This window comes from Onychomys torridus, chromosome 23 (genome assembly GCF_903995425.1).
Source record: "Onychomys torridus chromosome 23, mOncTor1.1, whole genome shotgun sequence".
In the NCBI taxonomy this organism is placed as follows: domain Eukaryota; kingdom Metazoa; phylum Chordata; class Mammalia; order Rodentia; family Cricetidae; genus Onychomys; species Onychomys torridus.
The window spans coordinates 51,627,449-51,653,714 of NC_050465.1; the positions used below are offsets into that span (position 1 = coordinate 51,627,449).

The following is a 26,266-nucleotide window of genomic DNA, read 5'->3' on the forward strand; positions in this document are numbered from 1 at the left end:
CTTCTCCTTTTGTTGCTATCCATCTCTATTTTATTATCGTTTTCCTTTCAGAGCATTCATTTTCTAAAAAAAAAAAAAAATAGTTTCTATAAACAACAGCATCACCAACACCATATCCACCTCCACCACCACACCCACCTCCACCATCACCACCAATAACAACGCCACAATACTCAATGCTTTATAATAATACCATTCACAACCTACAAGACTGGAGGGAGAAATAATTGTACACTGATTTCCTGGCAATCTGCAATAACATTTTAGGATCATGGAACTTAAAGTTTGTGAAAGCATTCATCCAGTTTCCAAGAAGGTGAAACACATCTTCCTAGATTAAATTCCCTTGAAAGTAGGAGGCCGCAGAAGGTGTCAGATTTGATATATAAACTGTCCTGTTGAAGAGAGTGGAATAGAAATTTGCGTAGATGGCCTGTTTAAAAAGTCCTCAACGTCATTCTAAAGTAAATGGCTCTCTCTTGCTTCACTAAGTCGGTACCTTCAAGCCCATTACACAACATACTTCTAAACTGTGATCATCACACATGTTTAGTTTAAAAGGGTCCAGTAGTGTCCTGGCACATGACCTGAATTACCACCTCTCCTCATGGTGAAGGTTGCTCTTTAGAGTCTTGCAAAATCATTTGTGTTTACTCTTGACAAGTTGAGAAAACAAGTCCATCAGAGCAGTTTGTTCTGTTCAGCACATTATAAGATCGGAGGCTTTTGGCAATAATAATCATTGTGCAAAGAAGGCTGCTGATGAATTCTTTTTTTTTTTTTTTTTTTTTTTTTTTTTACATTTTCTTTGAAATATTTTATCAGTTAGAATAAGCACACATCCAATGATTTAGTCATTCCACTATGTGGAATTTACATTGTAAGCATGTTTAGGTCAAGTTTTAAGAAAATGCTTTGACTAAGATTAGCTCAACTGACATAGTTATTATCATCTTTCCTCTCGCTATTTAGTATTAACACTACATATTCAAAAATTACTTTATTTGAAATAATTATTCACAAAATTATTTTATTTAAAATGTGGTAGTTATTTGGAGCTCAAGTCTACATTGACTCTTTTCAAAACTAAATTAAAGGCTTTTACTGAAGACTTCAGTAATGAATAGCTCAAGAATAATGAAGTGACTGTATATTTGTCTACATGTCAGTTTCTTAAATACATAAAATATAAGAACCAGAAAATTTATTTTAAAGGTTTCTTCTAGCTATATAAAGCTATCTATATAGTTTATACCATTTGCCTTCTAAGAATACAGGTGAGGCACTTAAATGTTGTCAACCTTCTTGAAATCATTTTTAGCTAAAGCCAATTCTGTTTCCTGATATATATCATTGGGTTATACTGGCACATTTTTTTAAACAAATAGTTCTTGAGTTGGTTATCTTTTGGTTATTCTAGATCTTATTTCCAGATGAATATGAAAATTCAATGACACGACATGACTCTGATTCTGTGGCTCTAGAATGAGGAATTACAAGCAATGAGCTATAAAATAGAAAACTACAGAATGTGATTTGCTATTTCAGTTGTCTGGCCAAGTTTCAGTCTGACCTGCTTGGTCTGGATTGCAGAAGAAAGATCGTTAGTGTATTTCTTACACCATTCTCCTCAATTTAATATTTAAATGTAATACCCGAAGTCACAACTGCTTCATGCTCTCATGATTTGACTTTTACTGACGTTGTATTATCTTCATTTCATGTGATGGTGTAAAGACTTCTAAGCTCTGAAGTCTGATCTTTGCTCTCCCACTCTTAGACAAGCTTTCCATCTTGCTGATTCTTGCCCAGCCCACTCTCTCCAACTACATTCTATGCTGTTATGCCTGCTTTCCCCAAGTCCAACCAACACGGAGGGAGAGGATGGGCATTGGCTAAGAGTTGAATTCTGATGCTGGCTTTGCCACTGTTCGGTGCTGTTAGACAAATTACTTACAATTCTAGGGCACATGACTAGCTATAAAACAGAAACAGCAGTTGATAATTCCAGGAATTGCTTCTAAGCTTTACAGATAAGGTAGGCAGGTGCCTAACAATGAGACAAATGACAAATTTCTCAACATTATTCATGATTGGAACTATCAAAATAAGTTTATTTAAATGTGTATTTATACATACATAGACCTACCTCTTTACATAAATATATGTGATTGCTAAAACACTGTAATCATAAACTTCAGTGTTTTAGCTTCTTTTGTAATAGCCTTTAAATTTATCATTGAATAATTTCCCCCCTTTCAGCATTAAAGAGGACTGAATTTGATTAGTAACCCTACATGTCATGATTTTAATTTTTAATAGTGACTATCAAAGTAGTAATTTAACATTTTTATTCAATATTTAACTTTCCAATAAACTTCCAGTTTTGTTTCTTAAATTCTCTCTAGATTCTGTTTTCTAAATATGTTTTATGCAAGTATAGTCAGATGTGACTAACTTAGGGCCTCTTGCTATTCAGTATTACCCATACATAGCCTTCTTTCCCCAAATCAATCCCCCACAGCTTTTCTTTGCAGACATTTTTCTTCATCTTTTGGGATGACTTACATCTGACCCCACTTGGACTTCACCTCTCACTGTGTTTACATTTCACTGTCTTTGCTTTTCCAAGGTTACTTGAGTTCCAAACCAACTTTCTAAGGAGTTGTCTACTCTCTTTTCTTTTCACTTGTCCTCAATATATTTGGCTAACTTATTTGCAACAGCTTATTTTTATACATTCTCTACAAATTGTACATGCACTCAATGTCAGCCTGGAATAAATCCGATACTCTTGTATTAAGGTAGATTGCATCTGATATTTATATTTCAATTAGCAATAATGTCATTTAACACAATTATGAATACAACAAAATTTATTGTTGTTAAATATAATTACATGTTGCATACGTGGGTGAACTTGTTCTCTTTAAGGTGTTTTCAAACACTTGGGGCCTTATAAGTGATTGCTTTTTTATTATTATAGGCTATAAATCACATGTACCTTGGGGTTTTATTGCGTGAAACCAATTTTACAAGGTTTCTTCCCTGGGTTCATTTTTCAGCTTCTTTTATATCACTTCAACGTTTATGTTATCAAATGTTAGATTGATAAACACATTCATCATAATTGGTTCCTTACTTTCTAGCCCTCAACATGTCAATGGGATCTTAATGGACATGTTTTACTTGATTGAGTTTCCAAAGACACTGGGTATTATAAAGAAAACTCCTTCCTTAAACCACTTGATATCTGTCCATTGTCATTATCAACATCTGACATGTTAGCAAGCCACTAAAACAAGTTGAAATCTTCCTATTTAAACTTGAGGGAACATTCTATCAGCATGTCCTCACTTCTGGGCAAAGAAAGTATGTGCCTTTTATGTGGGTATAGTCTTCATCTTTTTCTTTCAAAGCCTTCCTTGTCCACATCCTTGCTGTGACAGTGTGCTGCTGTGTTCTTTGGCTAACAAAGCCACAGACTTGACTTGGCCACTGTTCCTTGTGTATTTCATTTTCACGTATTCCCACTTAAACACAAGAGTGGGGATTTCTTCAGGGAGTTTTTGCATTTCCTTTACTTTGAGTTTTTTTGCCTTCCAGTCATGCCTTGCTTCTAACTTAATTTTTTTTCTAAAGATACTTTTGTAAAACTAGAACTCTTTTTTTTTTTTCTGATTCCTAGTCGTCTTTATTTCATCCTGGGTTTGTTGATGTAAGATTTTGTTTGTTACCGCTCAAATAATTGTCACAGATCAGCCAGGAACTCAGTACATATAAATTCATCATCATTATTTGTTCATTCATTCATTCATTCATTCATTCATCCAAGTCCCCAAAGCCTCTATTGCACAATTGCTATCTAGATGGCTTTTTTTTTTTTTTAACAGAAGCTCTCTTTCTTAGGATTGTTTCTGATTCATTACCTGGCAAGTCATGCTCCAAGAATTAGCATTTGATAGTTTCTGTACACTTGAAAAAGAATTGCTAATACCATTATTTATTCTAAACCTTTGGCCTTAATTTTCCACAATGAGTTGTTCACTTTTCCAATTGGTGGGAGGTCTCTTCTTTTGACAAACGAAGAAAAGACATCATCAGTGTCTATACTGTGGCAGTCAGTGTTGCTTTATATGTGAAACAATTACCATGAATGGATTAATGGGAACAAAGATGATGTGACCAGAAGTGGTCAGCCTCAGCAGAAACCTTAATGTTAAGTGAGACCAAATGCTATTTACTGCATCAAAGGAAAGACAGATAGAAAAGGTAACACTAGGGGTAGTGGTTGTGTGCATTGAAAGGGGAACTTAATTTGCAATTGGTAAGTAAATGGACATATTTCTTTTGTAAAGAAACTTAACAATATTGATCAAAATGGCAATATTGATATGCAATGCAACAGCAATAGGAAAAAATGAAAGCAGAACCATTGAAGCCTTTTCAGGTTAAGGCTTATAAAGGATTTTATAACAGTAATAAACATGTTTTTGATATGATTTTGCTTCACAAAATACTGTGCAACTTCACTGAAGTCTTCGTAGCTATGAAATTTACAGAGGCATAGATTTAGAAGAAAATATACAAAATTATTGATTGAGGTAATATGGTAAAATTTATTTTTCAAATTTCTTTAAATATAAAAATGAAAATAAATTAATCACAGTAATCAATATAATACTATTACAACAACAGATACCCCAGTTGCAAATTTCTACAATTAAATACTTTGGAAGACTGAATGCTTCTATTTTATAAAGAGATGATAAGTAATTGTATTATGCAATGATTATATACACACATATGTATATTGTACACATATACTTTTTTTTCTGTGTGTGTTCCTGTGTGCTACAGAATGTGAATAGAGGTCAGAAGACAATCTCGCACTGGTCATCGTCTTCCACCTCGTTTGAGACAGGCTTTTGCTGCTTTTCACCATGTGTGCCAAGCTAGCTGATCCATGAGCTTCCTGGGATTCTCATGGCTCTGTCTCCCATCTCACTATTGGGTCATTAAGGTTGTAGATGCAAGCTGTCCTGTCTGGCTTTAGATGGGTTCTGGGGATCCAAACTTAGGTACTCATGTGTGCACAGCAAATACTTTACCCATTGAACTATCTTTCCAACCAGGAGGGAGAGGGAGGGAGGGAGAGGAAGAGGGAGACGGGGGGTGGGGTGGGGTGTGGGGGGGGGGGGTGGGGGGCGGGAGGGGGGATAGAGAGACAGAGACAGAGAGACAGAAAGGGACAGCAGAGACAGAGAGAACATTTCAAGACTTTTCCTTTCAATTTATGGGAAGGAATAAAACACTTTTAAAGCATTAAATTAAAAGGTGCTAGAATGTTTCTAACTCTTTCAAATGAGAGAAATGCCCATTTAATTTTTCAATATGGGATTATACGAAGAAAATAACCAAGCTGTAAACAGTGGCAGCTACGGTAAGTGCATAAATAAAAAAGGGCAAGTCCATGTAAAATAATTTTGCTTTTCCAGACAAATAACTTATATAAGCTTAGAGGATCCACCCACCATGATCCGGCTCATGAGGAGTAGATTTTCTAAGACAATTCCAGTTACCTATGTCAGTGATGCACTCTGGTCATCTCCCTCAGCTGAATGTAGGCAGCTTGTATGAGGAAGTGATCATAAGAATGCAGTAAAAAAGAGGAAGAAATCAAAACATGAAGAATGTCTTTTGTGAATGTGTACTATTTCTTTTAAACTTTCATTGCCTGACTGTGGTGATTCCCTACCCATTACCTGCTAAGCCCCACCCACCCCTTTGACCTGCCCAAATGCAGGTTCCCTCCCTCATGCCATGGCGTTTGGCAGTTTGGTTGTAAATTCTATCCATTGTGGGGCTTTCCGATCTAGAGAGGTTGGTTATGGAGTCACAACGAATGAATTTAGTTTAGAATATTTAACCGTTTTTTTTTTTCCAAATTGTTTGAGCCCAGAGAATGTGTATACATCCATGCATCAAGACAGAGGATTTAGTTTAAACTGTTTTGAGATCTATCTATCTATCTATCTATCTATCTATCTATCTATCTATCTATCTACCTACCTACCTATCTATCTATCTATCTATCTATCTATCTATCTATCTATCTACCTGTCTGTCTGTCTATCTATCTATCTATCTATATCTATCTATCTATCTATCTATCTATCTGTCTATCTACTTACTTATAGACTTGTATTCCCCATTCCAGCATTGATACCATGTCAGTGAAATTACTATATCTTTGTGTCATAATTTTCATCATGGAAATCCTAATGAATAAGTCTCCAGTGTTTTTATTTCTTGGCCTTCAAGTCTATCTGAGCATGATGCTGTGGGGCTTTCTGCTCCTTAAAGACCTTGGCTTAAGTGAGATGTTTGGCCAGCCAATGTGACCCTTTGACTACCTATTTTTACCTTTGGCTAAGGGATGGACTGAGTAATTTTATATAGGTCAAAACATGAATGCCCATTTTGGATTATTTCAGGTGACATTTTAATTACTCAATAATTAAGATGAACATTTATATTAAATCACTTTCCATTGTTCCATTCACATTTTACAAGCTTGAGAGATTTAGAGTTATATAATATAACAGGTGCCTTTGCCTCAGCTGTGTTCTGATTAGTGTCATTGATAGCTTTAAAATCTGGAAGGCAGAACAATGTTGTAAGAAGAATGTAATATACTACTTCACCAGTGCCCCTCTTCCCAAATAATTCCGATGGCTCTCTTGTATATCTGTGGGAAAAGTTCATTTTGATGTTTTCTTTACTGTATGTGGTTTCCATCACCTTTTTTTTTTTTTTTTTTTCAATCAGAAAATGTCTAGGGTTGGGTTTCCTTGAAATCCAAATATCTTCTAGGGCAAATCCTACGTCACTTGCAACACTGAAAAGTGTTTGATCTTTCACATTATTAGAAAGTTACTGCCCTTGGAGTAAGGGGAAGATCTAAGGCTGGTCACCATGCCTAGGTCATCTTATTCAGCTGCATAAGCAACTCCTTTGATGGGCTGGCTGGCTTGCTACAGCATTAGCACTATTTTCACAGGGGAAGGTTGCATTTGTGATGTTGCAATTTGTAGGACATGTCCTTTAGACCATCTCTGGACATCAGCTTGTGGGGAGGGGCTAAGGGGAGGAGGAGCGTGGATAGGACATTTAATGGCAGAATGAATGGGAAGTCAAAGATCGCTGTGCAGTCAGCCTTCAGCCTCAACTGCGTGAAACTTCCCCACACAGCTTTCTTTCACATTAGTTAAAAACAAGTAGGATAACAAAAAAAAATCTCATGAAAATATTTGTGATTTAATTGTAGTCACAAAATCTCTTCAAAATGACGAGGATTTTGACAGCTTGCAAAGTGGTGAAGACCCTGAAGGGTGGCTTTGGTTTTGCCAATGTGACTGCGAAGCGACAATGGGACCTTTCCAGACCTGGCATCAGGCTCCTCTCTGTGAAGGTAACCCCCCTTGTTTTCTGTTTCTGATAACACTGCACAGGGCACAGTTTAGCAGTGAAGCCAACGGGGTGAAGACGGAGCAAGTACCGCTTTGAATACATTTCCAAAGTGTTATTTATTAACAACTGCTTTACCATAGGATCTATTGATTTAGCATGATTTTTATCTTCTCTGAGTAATCTTTACCAAATGGAGAATGACTCCAGTTCCTATGAGCATATAAAATATAAGTGAGCTCTAAAAAACCTAAAAGTTATCATAGTTTGGTTTGTGCCTTGATTTTATTGTGATTCGAATGAATGGGGCAGCTCCCATGTACATAAGCTGCGCCCCCACACATAATAGGTTAAGCCTTTGTTATATAAGAAGCTTTTTTAGAAGGGAAATATCTATGAATTTTTAACTTTGGAAGTCACTGTACAGAGAGAAACACAGCATTTCCACGTTCTCTCTTGACTTTCTTATCAGAGGAAAAATTTATGATCTTCATTTTTGCAGAATCAGATCTTGAGGCAAACAGCAGCTGACAATCTGTCTGTCAGGTAGCTGAGGGGGCAAGTCCAGAGTGGAACAGTACATAGTTTCTCTCATATCCACCACCTCTGCTTATGAAATCCCTATAGGAATCTCCACCCTTTCCTATCACACAGTGAAGAGATTTCTTACTGGAGAAGTCTGAATTACTTTGTGGGAACATGTCCAATGAAGAGCTTCTTTGTTGAATACCAAGTTTAACAAATCACAGTAGCTTCAATATACTGATTTTTTTTTTTTTTTTTTTTTTTTTAGTATAAAGAGCTGTAAAAAGAGAAGTAGAAGAAAATTCCTCTTTAAATGTGTAAAAACAGGTCAGAGTATCATAGGGCATTCAGCTTGTACTTCATATGCATAGTAGGCTGATTCAAAGATTGTCCTGGTGCCCCTTACATTCTCTCGCTTATGTTGCTTTGGTTCGGATCCTAGCATATTTGGATTCTGGTACCTGCAGGGACAAGCAATTTCCATAGGTTCTTGTAGTTTTGGGTATAGGAGTTGGGCAGGTAAAGAAATAAAATGAATGAGAGGGGGTGACATAGACAGATTAGAGAGGTAAGAGGAGAGGTGTTGCCCTGGAGGAGATGGGAATGGGGGGGTGAATTGGGGGGAGGGTGGGGGCTCTGGGAGGAGGGAGGACAGGGGAATCTGTGGCTGATATGTAAAATTAAATTAAATTATAAAGAAAGAAGAGAGGTGGGAGAGAAGAAAGAGTGAGGGAGGGGAAGAGAGAAAGAGAGAGAGAGAGAGAGAGAGAGAGAGAGAGAGAGAGAGAGAGAGACCTATATTCCTATCAGTGGTGTGTTAATAGCTTGAGCCTGCTACCCTGAGAAGATCCTAACAAAGCCTAAGAAATTACCATTTGGGATTCATTTGGATTATAAGATGGAAGCCAGAAAGGAGAATGGATGTTCTAAACCTCCAGCCAAGGTTCAATGACTAGATAGAGGCTGAGAGTGATGATTTGATTTTAGTTACGTGTTTTCAGTGCCTTGGAGACAGTCACATGTCACCTTGAGGAGAAGAGATTCTAATGACAACAGTATCACCTACAGTTAAAGTGCTTTGTGATATTTCAGTACCGGGTCACTTGGAACACATTTTCTTCTCACAGAAGTGGGTAGGTAAGGATGAGCATGTTAATGTTAGACACCCAAAATAGAGCGATGAAGTGACCAGTTAAAATGGTAGATGCAACAGTGATTAGAAAAGTCAGTCCCTCAGACTCAGCGAGCACTCTACACAGCCATAACCACACAACAACATGAGCTAATTATGTGTGCAGACCCCTGGGAGAGCAGTTCTAGCTCATGGTGGTAGATCTGTTTCAAGGGTCTTCCATAGTTCACAGCTAAGAATGACAAATTTGCAGGGGGAACAAGCCATCATTTCAAGGTGTACAGGCCATTACTCATAGGCAGTCATTACTGGCCAGAATTTTGGAGGAGTGCCAGGCATGAAAAATGGAAGTTCTTAAGCTTCACACTAGGGAATTAAAATCCCTACAGGCTCAACGGGGGGGGGGGGGGGGAGAGAAGAAGCGTGTTATTATTCATTTATTTGGAAATAGCCCTCTCTCTATTTTTTAGCCTTCTTTTAAAAAACTCAGTTCTCTAAGAAATACATAGCCGCCAAATTTCTTCTTTTGAGATGGGCACAACATTTTAAAGGTAGTTAAAAATTATTAGAATATATTTACATACTTGTCAGTGAAGGGCATAGGAGCAGTTTTGAAAGGTTGGTGACATGGCAGCTAGTTACAGATAGTAAATGGATTGTGAAAGACATACAGACCAGAAAGCATTACCCTGTGAGCCAGGTTGTCTTTCCGTTGTCAGTGGAGGTCATTTTTCCCCCTGTGGTGATAAAGGGAGGGGGTTTAGCAGTCACACACTTGTATTTCTCTGTGACTCTTCCTTACATATTTGCATGTGGTTAGTATTTTCAGAGTGAGTGTTGCCACTGGACACAACTGCATTTCACTGGTAGGGAAGAAGAAAGAACTTCAAGGTGTTCCTTGTTTTAAAAGAAGTTGGTATCAAGGGTATAAATGATCAACAACCATAACATATGAAAGTTTTAGAGACCATAATCTTTTTTCTATTAGTATTGAAAATGCCCAGTGCGCATTATTATACTCAGCCAATTGTAACAGTATTGTAGAAGATACTGAGGTTGGGAAATAAAATAAAATATGGATTCTAGCCTCGGTTATACATTTTCTATTACTTTGACCTTGGTAATTCACTTATTCTCCAGACTTAGGTTTTATCATAGGTAGTGTAGAAAGGGAATGCATGAGCACCATACAATACTGAAGCTTATAGGACACTTTAAAATAAAAGATGGATACTTAAAAATTATGTTCCATTAATTTTAGTAGAAGGACTTAGTACAGGGTTAGATGATGTCCTCATGTTTCTCATCAACTACAAATTATTCCAATGACATGATACCTGATAAGAACTCTTACACATTTATGAAGATTATTTTGCTTTTGCTTAAATATTAAACTTATTCCTAAGAAGATGTTCCTTATAATGAACATGACTCAAGGACCAAAAATGGCCATTTTTATTATAAATAATGTAATATTAAAAGGCAAAATGTATACCAAAATGTCCAATTTTGTCCACCAATTTATCCTGTTATTCATTATTGGACAGATTAGCACATTATATAGAAGAATATCTGTAATATAGGATAATATATAGAATAGATAATGTAGAAGAAATAGGAAGGGGAATAGGCAAAATCAGGTGGTAATGGATGTACAGTCTCTGATTTCAATAAACTTAAAGGTTTAAGAATTCTGAATTCACATGTCTTAAAGACACCAAGACTGAATCATTTTCCTTGTACTTATAAATCAATTTGGGGACCAAAGGTATTCAACTGAAGAGGCTAAGTTCCCTGTGGATAGGAAGAATGTCCAATAAGTACCACTTCTAACATTAATCTACCCACATTTAATCTGCCACGGGACCTGTGTTCATTTAAGCCAGGCACCTGATATCTGAGTTTTCTCTCTTGAAATCTGGATGTGATGGAGTCATTTGAAGGGTTTCATTTTGTAAGATTATACTCTGATTCCAACACAGAAGCCCCTCTTTAGCTCATCCAGGAGGGGCCATTGCCATTTGAGTAGGAACTGATAACTACATAAAGTCCTACAACTAGAATCATTTAGCTATTGCACAACTATCTTAAGGATCACCCATGAAAAATAAAATTTATTGGAGCTTTTTTGTACAATATTTGGGGAAAGGATCAAGAGAGGGGTAACTAATCACACATATTCAAGGTTTGCTCTTTTATGAGGCTCTTATTACATACATGTTAGGGATGGATTTCATCCATGGTAATGTAAATTTTACAATAAAAAATTATGTTTAAGTCCCCAGCAGTTATTGTCTAATTAGTTCAGAGGAGAGGTAACTTCATGTGTTTTCATGCACACTTCTTCTGTAATTGAGAATCCTCTTCCCTTACATTCCTGTGCATGTCATCTGCATTGTATTTTGTCTCCTCGAAGCACACATTCTTTTGCTTATCTTTGACCGTGCTTTGGCTGTTTGAGCATCTTTGCATTCAACCATTGGGAAAGTTACAAGAGAGGGCAGTGAGTGAGACTCCAGGGGCAGAACTTCTGGGAGCAGGGGAATCTTTGTTAGGATCATAGGGTGCTTCCCTTACTGCTGAGCCTTAGGTACCTCCTGGCCCTTCCATAGTTCTGGTCTGGATCAGGAGCTATGAATTCTGGTTAAGAAGAGTCTAATGGTCTAGCCTGGTCTTGATCTATGTTTCCTCAGCTTCTCTTCAGGGCCTCCTTTGCCCATGCTTGAGAAGGTTTCTTAATGGTTTATAGGTGAAATGAGGTGGCTTATCTGCCCTGGAAATGGAAATCATTTCTATGCCCTCACATCTCTATTAGACCATTTCTCTATTTCTGACTTGAGATTGTGAGCTGCAGTGGTGCTGCTGGTATCCCCTTCGCAGTGAGACAAAGCTGGAGCTCTCTTTCAAGCCTCAGGAGGATGTCACTAGGATTTCCCAATGTCTATACAACGATGGGGCCCCAGCGAAGGCTACATGGGCCAGGGTCAAACTTGCTACGACTTTATTGCCTGGAAATCTCTACCCCACACTTGCTTTTCTTCACGTGCACAAACAAATTCAAAACATGACCATATTTTCGAGGCCACTCTCCCTTCTTTATTCTTTTCAGCCTATTAAACATCATCTGGGAAGCTCTTAAATTTCTTAAGGAAGCTACTTGGTATCGTGAATTGTCATTAATTAATTGTTTGGTACATGATTATTGGCTATGTTTCAACTAAGTTATAGAACTAAACATCAGACCATATTAATTTATAAACACAAAGTAAAAATTTGTCAAAACTATTTTAGATCCTACCAAATTCAAAACCATTGATTTGTCCTATAGCAGATACTCAGTCAGAGATTGTTAAAAACGTAACTTAGGAAGATTTGTAATGGAATCTTTGTAAATACTATACTTTATTTATGAGAAATATAATTAAAACAAAAATTATTTATGAATCTGGCTCTTTTGTTCATCAATGCCCAGAACATGGGGCTGTACAAAATTAACCTTGTGATTTTTATCTTCTACACTAGCTTATGTTTAACCAAAACCAAAGGACTTTGAGGCTGGAAGGCTTAATTGATTGCTACAGTTACACTGTTCATACATCTTGAAATGTTAAGCATTCATAAAGACAAAGAAGTACATCAAATATTTTAAAGATAGCAAATTGTGGTGTAATTATGAATTTAAATATTTATATTTTGAAAGCATAGCTCCAAGAATGAAAAGATAAGATTTCACTTGCCCAAAAGAAAACCTCATGATCTTAAGTTTTTACTGTATTATTTACATAATAATTGTCTGAAAAAAAATCTGGCTTTAGGCTTCCTATTTTCCAAAGCTTAGTTCAGATGTATGTTTTAGGAAGCAGAGTACTGAAGTGAACTAATGGCTATGAAGCATCAGGTAAGCTAGAAATCAAATGTATTGTATAGCTGGAGGCTGTGGAAATAAATACACAGGGCCTCTATTTTCTCTGATATGCAAATAGCCTACTTAGATAAATGACTGAACAGCAATATAGTCAGATCCCCAGAGTAAATCATTTTCATTTCTCCTACTGGCTTGAGGCGATTATTAGCTCTATAATGCTTTATATCCAAATCTTTTGTGGACTGTATTGCTCAGTTAGCTTAAAGCTTTACGGACAAAACATTTGATTTGCAAATACTAATATGTAGAGGTAGAAGCCTCATCAATCCTCCCATTTCACAGATGTGCAAATACCAACATTAACAAGATGGTTCTTGTTCATAGACTGAGATGTTTTTCAGAAAATGTGGTTAGAACTTCAAGCAGACCCCAATCATCAGATAAATGTTTCCTTTTTGTTATTTCTTTTTTTTAGACTAAAGTCTAACTGCACAATTTTCCCCCTTCCCTTTCCTCCCCCTAGACAGATATTTTCAACCTGACATTTTATCACATGCTTGTGTTCCTGGGACTGTAGCCCTTGATCACCAGAACCTGCTGAATCAGTTTCCTTGCTGGGATTTATTGTTTATGCCAGAGACTCCACCTATCTGAATTTTATCCCAATAGCACATAAGTTTGCATTTTCCTTTCTTTTATTTTGTTGGACTTTCAGAATAGGTTTAGATCAAGGAGTCAATAAGGGTTCCCGCTCTACCTAGGTGTCAGAAATTATACAAATAGCGTGTTTCAGGACAGTGATCTTTAGAGTCGATAGTTCCCTTCCCCTCAATAAAATCATTGTTGTGTGGCTGCCACAATATATGCTGCTTTTCAGTTTCTAAATCGTTCCTTTTTTAAAATTCATCCGGTGTGCTCCCAAATGCAAAAGTACAAGGCCATTTTCAAATACAAGAAAAGATTCATTCCACTTGTTTCCTGAGTCTTGAAATAAAGGGTTCAAAATATCATCAAACCCACAAAGTGCCTGGTTCGAAGTAAAGGACCAACATCACCCAAGCCAGCGGAACAGTACTGGGATGCAGAACCTTGAAGGAGCATCCCTGGGTGATTATACACAACATTATAATGAATGCAAAAAAACCCTCAACCAACCAAACAACAACAACAACAACAAACTACCCAGCAGTCAGTAATAAACATGAGGTTGATTGGAAATTTTATAGACTAATTATATTTCTGACTCAATTTTGAATATACTTCCTAAGACTAACCTAAGTTATCTTAGCATAATCCCAGGGACACTTTTGAAGAGTTTTTTGAAGGGAAATTTAACTGTGCGATTTCAGTTGTTAATTGTCACATTGTTCTTATTCTGGAAAATTCTTTGAAGCCTTGACTCGCTTAAAAAGCCTTGACTTTGAGAGCCTTAAAGTAAAGAATTCCAGCTAATCAGTTACTTCATGCAAAAATGAAAATGAACCTGTAAATGCAATTTCAAAATGAATTTTAATTTTGAAAATGAATTAAAAGCCCTAAAGAGAAGAGTGGTTTGGGAGTAGTGTGATAATATTTGCATAATTGTACTTTAGAAAATTTCATTAATGGAATTAAAATACTTTGTGGCACGGCAGAAGAGCTACACTGAAATCTGTGTGCAGACAAACCAAAAACATGTGGAAAATGGAGTTTCCAGCTACAGACTGGTAACTTGCAAAAATTATATTTACATAAAAATTCCTTCTAAATGGAAGAATTCCAAGGTTCACAGTATTAGAAGGACACAATATTAGACTTAGTTTAGGATGTTCAACCAAAAGGTAATGTAAGAATTGGCATTATATGGATATGTATGTAATACAGTTTCATAGAGATGAGTATTTTATAAGGCAGGGGATTAAAATGGAGTAAAGTATTATATGTGTAGAAAAACAGCTGTAACTTCATGGACAGTCCTACAAAAATCCTAGCATTTAGCATTACTAGGCCATGGAGAGTTTTGCATTTCTTCTTCAGCCTTTAAATTCCTATCAAATAATAACAGAATGCAGGTTTACTCCTATGTGTGTCCACCGATGCACAGGCATGTGGCAGCCAGAGATCAACAAGCATTGTTGGACCCTCTCTTGCTTTCCACATCACCATTTGAGCCAAGTCTCTCAGTGAACCTGGAACATCCTGCTTCTACTAGACTGTCTGGCCAGTGAGCCTCTGGGACTTACATGTATGCATACGCCTGTGCTGGAGTGTCAGAGGCATGATACCATACCTGGCATTTTATAGGCTTCTGAGGAGTTGAACTCCAGCCTTAACGCTTGCACCACAAGCCAGCCTTAACGTTTATACCACAAGCACTTTACCTACTGAGCATTCTCCCCAGATACCTGAATATGCATTTTGGGAATGTATTCACAACCTCATTATCTCCCAGATCCATAGTATCTACAGTGTTTAGATTAAAGAGGTCAAATCAGCTTAAATGAATCCTCCTTGAGATCGATGTTGGCCAAAATCTTTGATCTCTCTTTCTCTCTCTCTCTCCCTCTCTCATTAGGTTCTTTGTATATTTTGCAAATATAATTACTGGGGTGGAAGAAAACAAATATGATTTTGAAAATGGAGAGAATATTATTAATTACAGATATAATTTGAACATTGCTTCAAGTTCAATCATGAAAATTAACTCTCTGCATGTGTGCATATAAACTTTAAGGAGTTGCATGCTGTACTTGGGTTTAGTGATACAAATAACATATGCCTACATGTTATCTCCACTCTTTTCTTTTGTTCTTCCACTTTTCATCTTATGAGATAAGGTCTCAATATGTAGTTCAGGCTGGTCTTGAACTCACCATCCTTCTGCATCTGCCTTTCAGAATCTATAATTCCATGTGCGAATCACCACCTCCAGCTTCATGCTCTTTCTATCCAGCTTAAATATAGACCAACTTTGGATCAGTATTAGCCTGGATTGTTGATTTGGTTGAAATGCCTCCTGTGAGTTAGGATCTCTGGGAAAGCCACTGAGATAATACTAAGGAGGCCGCTATTGACTTGGAATTGCTTCAGTGAATTGAAGTTTCTGGAAATAGCATTGTCAGAGACACAAGTGTGACAAAACCATAGTCCACCCAACAGGAAGCTGTCATCTGTCAGTTTTCCTCATTGAGTCTGCTCCTTGGTCCCCTGCCTGGCTCAGTCTCCAGACAGAGAAATCTTCAGGAAGGTCATGGGTTTCTGACAGCAGGAAGTAGTCCCATGGCCTGGTTTCTCACAGCAGGGCAAGTCCTTACTGGAAGAAGGGCTGAGCCGGGGTGGGGGGTAGGGAGTGGTGGTGGCGGGGAGCCTACCTATCTTAGTATTTGTGAGCCTAGCTTTCTTCAGAGCTTGAAAACCCAGGGTCTGGAGTTAGTGTGAACAGTTCTTAAATCACACTGAATCTTCCTAGACTGTAAGATGTAATCAACAACTGCCCACTTCACTCCGGCCATTTACAGATTCAGACAGTCAGTTCTTAGTTGGCTCCAGTCTCCTTTTGCCTTACTCACAGGAATTCTGAACTAAAGTTCCTTACAAATAGATTAGAATTCGTGATATAATTACTTTTAATCTCTTCTTAAAAAACAATAAAGGGTAATAAGTAAGGCTGACTGGGCTAAAAAAAAAAAAAAAAAAAAAAAAAAATCACTGCTCCTCAATTACCAGTGTGATGATTTTCCTTTCCCTAAGGCTCTATCAACTCAAGTGTAAAATGGAGGTTTTCATGTTAGCAACCTCATTGTTTTTCCATGAGGATTAGATGAGCAAATCCACGAGTAGCTATAGAGACACTGCCTTGCACATTCTTGTTAACCATCACCAGCTGTCTCAGGAGGGGTCAGGGTGGAGCTCTGAGTGATACAAAATGCTTTCTCTCATGCACTATTGCTCCAACAGGGCGGCATGACTCTACTTGAAATTAGCTACCTTTGCCTGAACAGGAGGCACCTCACTCTCAAATCTAAATTTTCAATTTGTTTGTGCAACTGCATTCAGCAGATTTATGTTATACTAGCTTCTCATTAAAGCAGCGTGAGGTCTATAGTGATAGATCAATTACCCTTAAAAGACACGTTTAAGAAATGGCAAGCCTTCACTTTCACAAGCATCAAGAGGAGCCTCACTACATAGAATCACACTAGAGAAATTTTCAAGTCTGTGTTTATTTCAGTTGTTATTTTAAAAACTAATTATGCAAATATTTATCAGTGATAACAATGTATCAAACACTCTGCATAAGCCCTGACAACAATAAAGACAAAGCCACTACAACTTCAATTTTAAATGGAATGAGAAAAATGAACTAATTATTTGCTACTTAGAAACTTGGTGAAGTAACAATATTTCAATATGAGACATTTTTAGTGGATTAAAACAAAGATCCTTGGCAACATTTTATATAAAAGTAGATAAAAGAGTTTGTGTATGCTGAATCCAGTTTTATTACTTTTGGCTAATGATGGAGGATTAGATTTCTAGATGGAGAAGCTAGTTGTTAATATTACCAATGGAATCAAGTCATGGAAAAATATGAAAATAAGACTGAGAAACCTAGAATTTTCCTACAGCTTTACCTATACTACACCTAGATGCTATGTAAAGCTGGTGTTACTTGCAGCTAAGAGTTACCATCAGCCTCAATTGAGTCTTTCCTTTCCTTTTATAGTTTAGTATCAGTCTATGTAGAATGCATGTTCTACATTCAAGTAAAGGTGAAGATTAATAAACAATAATCAGAATTCAGTAGGCATCAAAATGACTTCAAAACTTCATGTGTTAGCATTCTAATATCATAACATAGTATCCCAAATTCTATATATTTCCTAAGTTTGACTGCAACTTTATGTGGACCACAGTTCGGTCTTTCTGTAACATTACAGTGTCGGTTAGGTTGAGGTTTTCTGTTTTAAAAGTCAGTAGGAAATGGAAAGCACACCTTAAATAATTATAACACAAAGACAAAGACACACATACACACACACAAAACACACATATGTATATGCACACACACAACACATATGTGTACATGCGTACATGCACACACTAGCACACACATATACACCATTTACACACAGACACACACAGAGAACATAGTGAACACAGGACAATCAGTGGTAATGCTGACTTGTGCAATCACTGGAGGCATAGCCTGTACACTAGGAAGCACAACCAGGATGTAAATAGGAAGCAAGTAGGCATTTACTTATGAAGGACTGAAAGAGGAAGAGCTGAGGTATTACATATAGAAGAAGACCCAGGGACAGGAACTTATATGGTAATTAATTTCAAGACTGCTGTCCTCCAATCAATATTTGAGAAAGGCTTAACTGTCTTGGTAGGATAGGTAGAGGCAGGGAGATATTGTAGGTAGGTTGAGCAATAGAGACACAATACAAAATGAAAAGGCTTTTCTCTTGGACACTAGCATAATTTTATGCAACATAGAGTTTAGTGTAGAAGCAACAGACCTGCCTAGGCTCACTGTGCTGAGCTCTGCTGACTTCCCATGGGAGACCTTGATTTGAGGGATGTGGGGATGCAGGGTGGCTTGGGAAAAGAGGGCTGGGGGGGGGTAGAGGGAAGGAGGAGGGAGGATCTGTGGATGGTACGTGGAGTGAGTAGAAATTTCTTTCTTTCTTTTTTTTGGTTTTTCAAGACAGGGTTTCTCTGTGTAGATTTTCACCTTTCCTGGATCTCGCTCTGTAGACCAGGCTGGCCTTGAACTCATAAACATCCGCCTGCCTCTGCCTCCTGAGTGCTGGGATTAAAGGCACGCGCCACCAATGCCCAGCTAGAAATTTCTTAATAAAGAAAAATTAAAAAGTGTAGAAGCAAATGGGTGGTTATTAGTTAGCTCTGGTTGTCATTATTTTTCGTTTTTAGATATTAGGTGCCTAGTGCTACTTTGAATTGGTGTACTACTAAAGTGACTTTATTATTGAACCTATAGGACCAGATGTGGTATGAAAATGGCTCCTCCTGAGATGCTATGAAGAGATGATGAAGGCAGAGATTGCAGCTCTAAGACGTTTAATATCTTTGAGTTTGAAATATTAGGAACAATAACTACATCTGGAGTACATACGTAGCATTAGGCATTTCCCTTTGAAAGAAAAGTTCAGCTAAAAGTTAGACAATCAGGACCATGAAATGCTGAAAGTAAGGACTAAGTGTCATATGAAAAATAAATTTATTATGTTTTCAGCGATCAAATAGATGATCTGGGGGCTCATGAGTGAATAAAACAGATATTGCACTTTGGTCAAATGAAGTTTACTTCCTCAGCTAGAACAAGATAGCAAACGAGGCACTGTATGGACTTTTGGAAAGCAAGGGAAATCATGGTGAAACTGTTGGCCAAGGACACGCATGGGGTGCTGAGAGGCATATTGTAATTTTAAAAACAGAGATCAAGGGGGACCTACCGAAAGGTGACACTAGAGCAAAGTCTTAAAGGACTTTTGAAATTTAAGACTTGAAATGCAAAATTTGCTAAGCATTTCTTTATTGAAAGTTCTATTTGATTTCACCTCAAGCATGGGGAGGAAAAAATGAATTTTTTTTATTAAAAAAAAATCCCCTGAAGAAAAGGATGCTATTTTATGTATCTGTATTTCTAAACATTTCAGCAACACTTCCATGTTGTGTTTCTCAAGGTTTTCTGTTTTGCATTGCAGGGAAGTACCTAGCTCTTTCACCCTATGGAGAGTCTAGGGACACTCACTGTGACTCTCCAGAGCTTAAGTACTAGTTTGTGGCAGGGGCTCAGTGATATGTTTGACTTGACTGTCTTAATAGTTTTATCGGCATATACATTTTTATTAAGCACAAAGGGACCATATTATTTAAAAGGTCCTTGATTTTTCTTAGCCTTTCATGACATTCTACGAGCATACAAACTTCCCTTAATTAAGATTTTTCTTCCCACATTTTCAAGGGATTAACATGCTCTGGTAGTAGGCTTTTAAATTATAATTTAATAAATGGAAATTGAATTCCTAGGCTATGCACCTCTGTTTGACAGGATGAATGCTCCAAAAGTATCTTAGGGTGGTAAAAGGTGAATTCTCATGATGTCTCTGGAAGGAAACAGCATTTGGGGGACTGTTATCTAGGAGAGAGGACTCTAAATAGTAGCTCTTTGCTCAGAGTTCACCATCAATTCATAGATAAGTCAATTGGCACTCATCATTTTAGTCATTGGAGGCTAGTATAGTTGAGAGGAATATAAAGTGTACTACAGGCAATAAACAGAAGCCTTGTAACAATATAATGTGTAGTGGGAAAGAGAATTGGAAGATCTATAAAAACTGCCAAAAAGAACAAAAAATATAATTAAGGGAGCAAAAGACATATTGAACACATTCTCAGGGACTATTTCAGAGAGCAGTAAATGTCTCTCCAAATGTGTCTTAGAAAAAGGAAGGCAGAGCAGGGAACTAGTTCCATGAAAAGAAGAGAAAAAAAAATCAACCAGAACTGTAGGTAAAGATAACAAGAGTAGGATTTGCTTCTGTGAATTTTTACCTTTCTCTAAAATATTTAAATGTCATCTAATCTGCAGATCAGACAATCAGAAAGCCTTAGTTGAGAGTAGGTCATAGGAAGAAAGAAGATATAAACCAAGGTGACATTGCTCAAATAAGGCCAATAAATTGGGATATAGATAATAGTTGAATTTGGAGTTCACAGCCAAGCTTTCCCAAGTAAAGTTATTTTAAGTTACATATTATTTAAGAACACACTTCCTTTCTTCTGTTTTGTGATGGCATGTCAGTTACACACGAGTTCCCCAACAATAGAAAATAACATTTCTAGTAGAAAAAAAAATTTTGACAGTGAATTTTCATTACTTGGACCAAAGGGTTTCATCTAGTGAAACATGTCAGAGTTATCTGGGGAGTTTTGCCAATAAACACACCCCTGCTGAGACCCATCTCTGTGGAGTATCTTATACCAATCTTTGGAAATACACTGAACATAATCACCCTTACTTCCTAAAATAATTAGCCATTGTCTTGAATTGCAATTGCACAAAAGTAATGGATAAATCAGAACAAATTATGGAATAATGACAATGTGTTATAAGATGTGATAAGAAGAGCTGATTTTCTAAGTACAGAGCGAAATTTGGATGTGTACTAAGCTAATCCCTGATAGAAATCTCATCACTACTGGTATTAGATGATGTCATTTATTGTGATTTCCTTGCAGTGGGAAATTACCCAACTTTTCTTAATGTAGTGTCTGGAAAGACAAAGTATAACCAATCAAATGGACCACCAAATTTGTGACCCTCACTGCTCTCTGTCACACACATTTCCACACACAAACATTTTCCATCGAACTTGAAACCCACATGTTGTATGAAATTTCTCCAGTCCTGCCTTGCCCAGCAGTCTGGATGAATCTCTCCCACCTGCAGATCCCACAGTCGCCTATAAAATAATCATTCAGAGGCTTAATATTATTCACAAACTGTGGGGCCTATGACAGGCCTCTTGCTAGCTAGCTCTTGTATTTTGAATTAACCCATTTTTATTAATCTATGTTTTGCCATGTGTTCTGTGGCTTTACCAGTCTGCTGGCATGTTGCTCCTTGGGCTGCCGGCTCACAACTCTCCCCTTTCTTCTTCCTGTTTCTGTCTTGGATTTCTTGTGTGGCTATAACCTGACATGCCATAGGCCAGAGCAGCTTATTTATTAACCAATCACAGCAACACATGGTCAAGGCACCAGAAAGACATCCCACAGCATTTTATTTTAACTTAAAACAAAATAAATAAATTACCCATTTAAAAGAATGTGATTTTAATAGGAAACACTTAAATAGTTCTGTATATAAGTATAATGTATATACACATTTATACATAATTGAAATTTAGAAGAATAGTGTTGAATGAAAGGCAATCAAAACCCCATTTTACATGCAAGAACAATCATTCTAATGACAAGAGACTTGAGTACTTCGGCTCTAAAAAAAGCCTCCCATTTCTGCAGACACTATTATTGAAAAATATCAGGCTTCTGTATTTTAACACTTGTGAAGCTGAGTGTGTGCTACCAAGCCAGAGGATTATAGAAACAAAGGTCTTAACATAATCAATTATTCAAAACCTGATGATGTGTGCATATGTGTGTGTGAGAGAGAGACAGAGACAGAGAGACAGAGAGACAAGGAGACTGGGAGACAGACACACACAGAGGCAGGACAGTCAGAAATGGAGGGATTCGACACTATGACTCCAGCCCTAAACTGGGAAAGGGACAGAAAGTAGAGAACTGGTGGATTTCTCCCTCCAGTGACCTCACTTAACTTCACAGAAACCATAGCCTTCCTTCACCAAGTCCAGTGCTTCCTGTATAATTGTGTCTCTTTCTCTGACATAATTACTTGGGGCAAATTTCAGATACATTACTTTCTGGCTTAATGTCTCAGTATGTATCTATTAAAAGATACAGAACCTTAAAAACATAACCCTAATACTACCATCAATCCTAACAGAGATCCTATCTAATGTAATCAAGTACCAATTTGTCCTTCTGATTTCCTCAGTTGCTACGGAGTTTTTTTTTTCTTTTCTTTTTTCTTTTATGACACGTATTACAATGGGCTACAGTATCTCCTAGAGCTGTGCTTTAACACAATTTTTCCTCTTCCCTGCCCTGTAAGGAAATTGAGATTTAAATTGTTTCAAGAACAGTATTATAGTATTTATGAAGAGTGGGTGATGTTTGCGTGCTTCTTAGATAAGTTTCTCTAATTGTGCCTTCTTTTAGCCAAGAATTTTATAGAAGCTAGTTCAAAGATTAAGGCAGCAAAGTAATTGAATTCAGGATGCCCATAGCCAAAAGCGAGAACCAGACATGGATATAATTAACTCTAATAAAAGGCAAAAATACAATATGCTTATAGAGTGTTCCACTGTGCTTGCTGTTGTATCAGTACTAAAAGAATGATACAGCTCTAGCTTCTCCACGACCATGACACAGCATGGAGAGGGCAGCCCTGGGGACAACACCATCAAACACCAGAACTCTGTGGAGCATAATTTAATAGGTAATCTCGAGGATTCCTTCTAGCGCTAAACCTCTGAGTGAACACGAGCTGTGCGGTGTAATTCATGAAGCCTTTGTAAGCTCATGGACCTTCCCTTAAAGGTATACTTGAGCAAAGCTAGGGAATATTAAGGAGAAAAAGTCACCAACCGTAGCGTTTCAACTAACTTGAAGTATTTCTGGCTTGTCAACAGCTCTACAAGTATGCTTAGAATAGACAATGCATTGACATGCTTCAGTTCCCCTTCCAAGCAAAACAAAACCAAATACCCACCAGCCACAAAAGCCATCCATTTTGGAGAAACATTGCAGGGGATACAGAACAACTCAGTGCCTGGGTAGGACCATCTCAGTAAATCTGCTGTGCATTTGTTTATGCCTGGATACTTGATCTTCAGAATTTTTTTTTTCTCTGTGTGTCTGGTGTTTTGTATCTTGCTCCTGAGATTCCTGCCACTGTTTCTTTAGGCACAGACAGCACACATTGTCCTGGAAGATGGAACTAAGATGAAAGGTTACTCCTTTGGCCATCCATCCTCAGTTGCTGGTGAAGTGGTTTTTAATACTGGCTTAGGAGGGTGAGTATGCTTCTGCCTGGATGCTTTGTTTTTCCTCTACGTAGAAGAATACCTGAGTTATGTAACTCATGGTAACAGGTGGAAATAATCACACCACTGGATTATATACTGTAGTTATATGGGGCTTTGTTTATGGCCTACCGTAGCCAGCCTGGAAGACAGGTATAGACACATATTTTCTGTTCCTGCAAAAGAAATAGAACATGGAAGCTTCAGTGGCTCCTTAAACAAAACAGAAGAAAACTAATCCTGGTAATGTATGTTTCGAATACATCAGTTAAGGAGGTAACGATCTGATGTCAGTGAAACTTGAAGTATAGAAAAGACAAAGCATTACAATACTGGTCCATTATCTCAGTGAAGTGAAGCCCTAACTCTGCACATTTAATAAGAAACACTTGAGTATATTATGTAATTTAGCCTTTGAATAAAAAAGATGAATTAATCCCAGCACTCGGGAGGCAGAGGCGGGTGGATCTCTGTGAGTTCGAGGCCAGCCTGGTCTACAAAGTGAGTTCCAGGAAAGGCACAAAGCTACACAGAGAAACCCTGTCTCAAAAAAAAAAAAAAAAAAAAAAGATGAATTAATAAGATAAACTAAGACAGGCCAGGAGCGACAAGGCACATACATCTAATATTCCTTTAAAGACTTATTTCCTTTTATTATTTAAGTGTGTGTGTGTGTGTATGCAAAGGTGTCCATGGTAACCAAAGAATAGATCTTTCTGGAGTTGAAGCTACAGGCAGTTTTGAGTCACTTAATGTGGCTTCTGGGAACTGAACTTTGGTTCTCCACCAGAGCAGTAAGTACTCCTAACCCCTGAGCCATCTCTCTAGCCTCTCACATAGTATTTTTAATAGTTATTCATTTTGACCCAATTTGATATTTAAGATTTACTAGCGAATGGGTGACAAAGAGAAGGAGAATTGTTACATAATTCATGTGGCTGATCTTATGTAGACAACAAAAATTTGTTCTGCTGGGGACCAGGAGGCTGGATTTCTGGTCTCAGGATGCAATAGCTGAAAACTGGGTAAGCCTTCCTTAGTCTTTTGGAGTTTCGGTTTTCCTGTTTAAAAAGTAAGGGGGCTAGATTACACAATAATTGGCCTCTGGGGACTTACACCATGTCTATCTCAGGAAAAATACGACTTGATTATTTTGAAAGGTTTCCTTAGGGAATCAGTCAGCTCACCTTCTGTGAGCGATTTTGATGAACACGTTGGGAACATTCCCGTTAGCCTTGTAAGGAGGAAGGAGCCTTGGGTTAGCTGATCCTGACTGTATTGATAGATCAAGCCTGTCATTATGTTATTAATGTGCAGCTTCCCTAAATCCTCACCTCCACGTGGAAAATGAAGACTATTAGGTGGTTTTTAAATCAGCCCCAGTGGTGAGAACATTAAATTACAGTGTATAAAACCTGTTTGCGAAGTTTTGCTCCGCCAGGCAATTATTTAAGCTTTTCGACAACACTAATTACTAGCTGTGTTAATATACCTGCCAACAAACAACTGTTTAATATAGATCAGAATGATGGAAGGCACTGGAGTTTTCTTCTTGGTGATAGATTATGGGTAATAAATCTTGTCACATCACGAAAGTCAAACAGGACCTGATGGATTAATTTGCTTCCAACACTGTAGCTCACATGCTACATTTATGAACTCATTGGAGAGTACCATAAGCCTGTGTTTAAGGGAAAGGCCACGTTCCTTAAAGGAAGAAAGAAGATGAAGTTAATTCAATGCCTTTCTCGGTGTAGGGAAGACATCCATGTATTGGGTTAGTCCACAGACCTTATGTTTTATTGAAATATATAGATTTCATCCATTGTCTGGCTCACTCAGTAACATGATTATAATTGTTTTCTCATCTTCCAGAAACACATTTATACTGTGTAGAAGCCTTGTTTAAAAAATTATCAGTGGCTGACAGGTGAGAGGCATCTGAGCAATAAGCTGATGGAAGCTTGAGTACTTGCATTTCCCCGGGGAACTGCAAGACAAAGTGTTCTGTTGACAAAGTTAGTACTAGGGGGACTCAGTTCACATGGAGTGGAGGAATTTATGTTGACTGCTATCTGAGCTGTATTGGATTGGTTTCAAGGTTGTCGATTCCGTCTTGCTCAGCACCTAAATTCACACTTTCAGTAGTAATCCACAAGAAAGATTTGGCTCTACCCTGTCTGCAGGAAGACAAAATGTAAGAGGGCAGGAAAGAAGAAATCAGCTATAGTGTCTTCAAGTGCATGGAAAAAGTTTGGCAAATGCCTAGTATTTATTGGAAAATGTCCCCCTCTCCAAATAATGTTTTAAACACACATACAAACATACACTCTCATCTCCAACTTTAAAATTCTGCATTCCTTCCAAATTCCATTTTCAGTACTGTAAAATAGTTATTTGGAATCTTAATTTTTAAGCCAGTTATGTTGCAGGCAAGGGATATAATATGAACTTTTCAAGGTTAATAATAGCTATCAAATTTTTAAGCTTCATACTAATACTAAATGATCTTAAAATCAATATTCTTGAGTTATTCTTTCATGTGCATTATCTCCTTTGCTTAATTCTTTACAGAATTCTAATATGTAT

At 37.4% G+C, this 26,266-nt stretch overlaps 1 protein-coding gene across 1 annotated transcript in view; it reads left to right on the top strand.

Annotated features, from left to right (window-relative positions):
- Window positions 1–7,200: 7,200 nt before the first annotated feature.
- The window catches only part of Cps1 (carbamoyl-phosphate synthase 1), a 112,448-nt gene continuing 93,382 nt past the window's right edge, over window positions 7,201–26,266 (top strand). Inside the window, exons 1-2 of the mRNA XM_036173467.1 lie at window positions 7,201–7,474; window positions 23,559–23,668. Coding sequence (XP_036029360.1) covers window positions 7,349–7,474; window positions 23,559–23,668 — 236 coding nt within the window. The 5' untranslated portion in view covers window positions 7,201–7,348. The remainder of the gene's footprint in view (window positions 7,475–23,558; window positions 23,669–26,266) is intronic.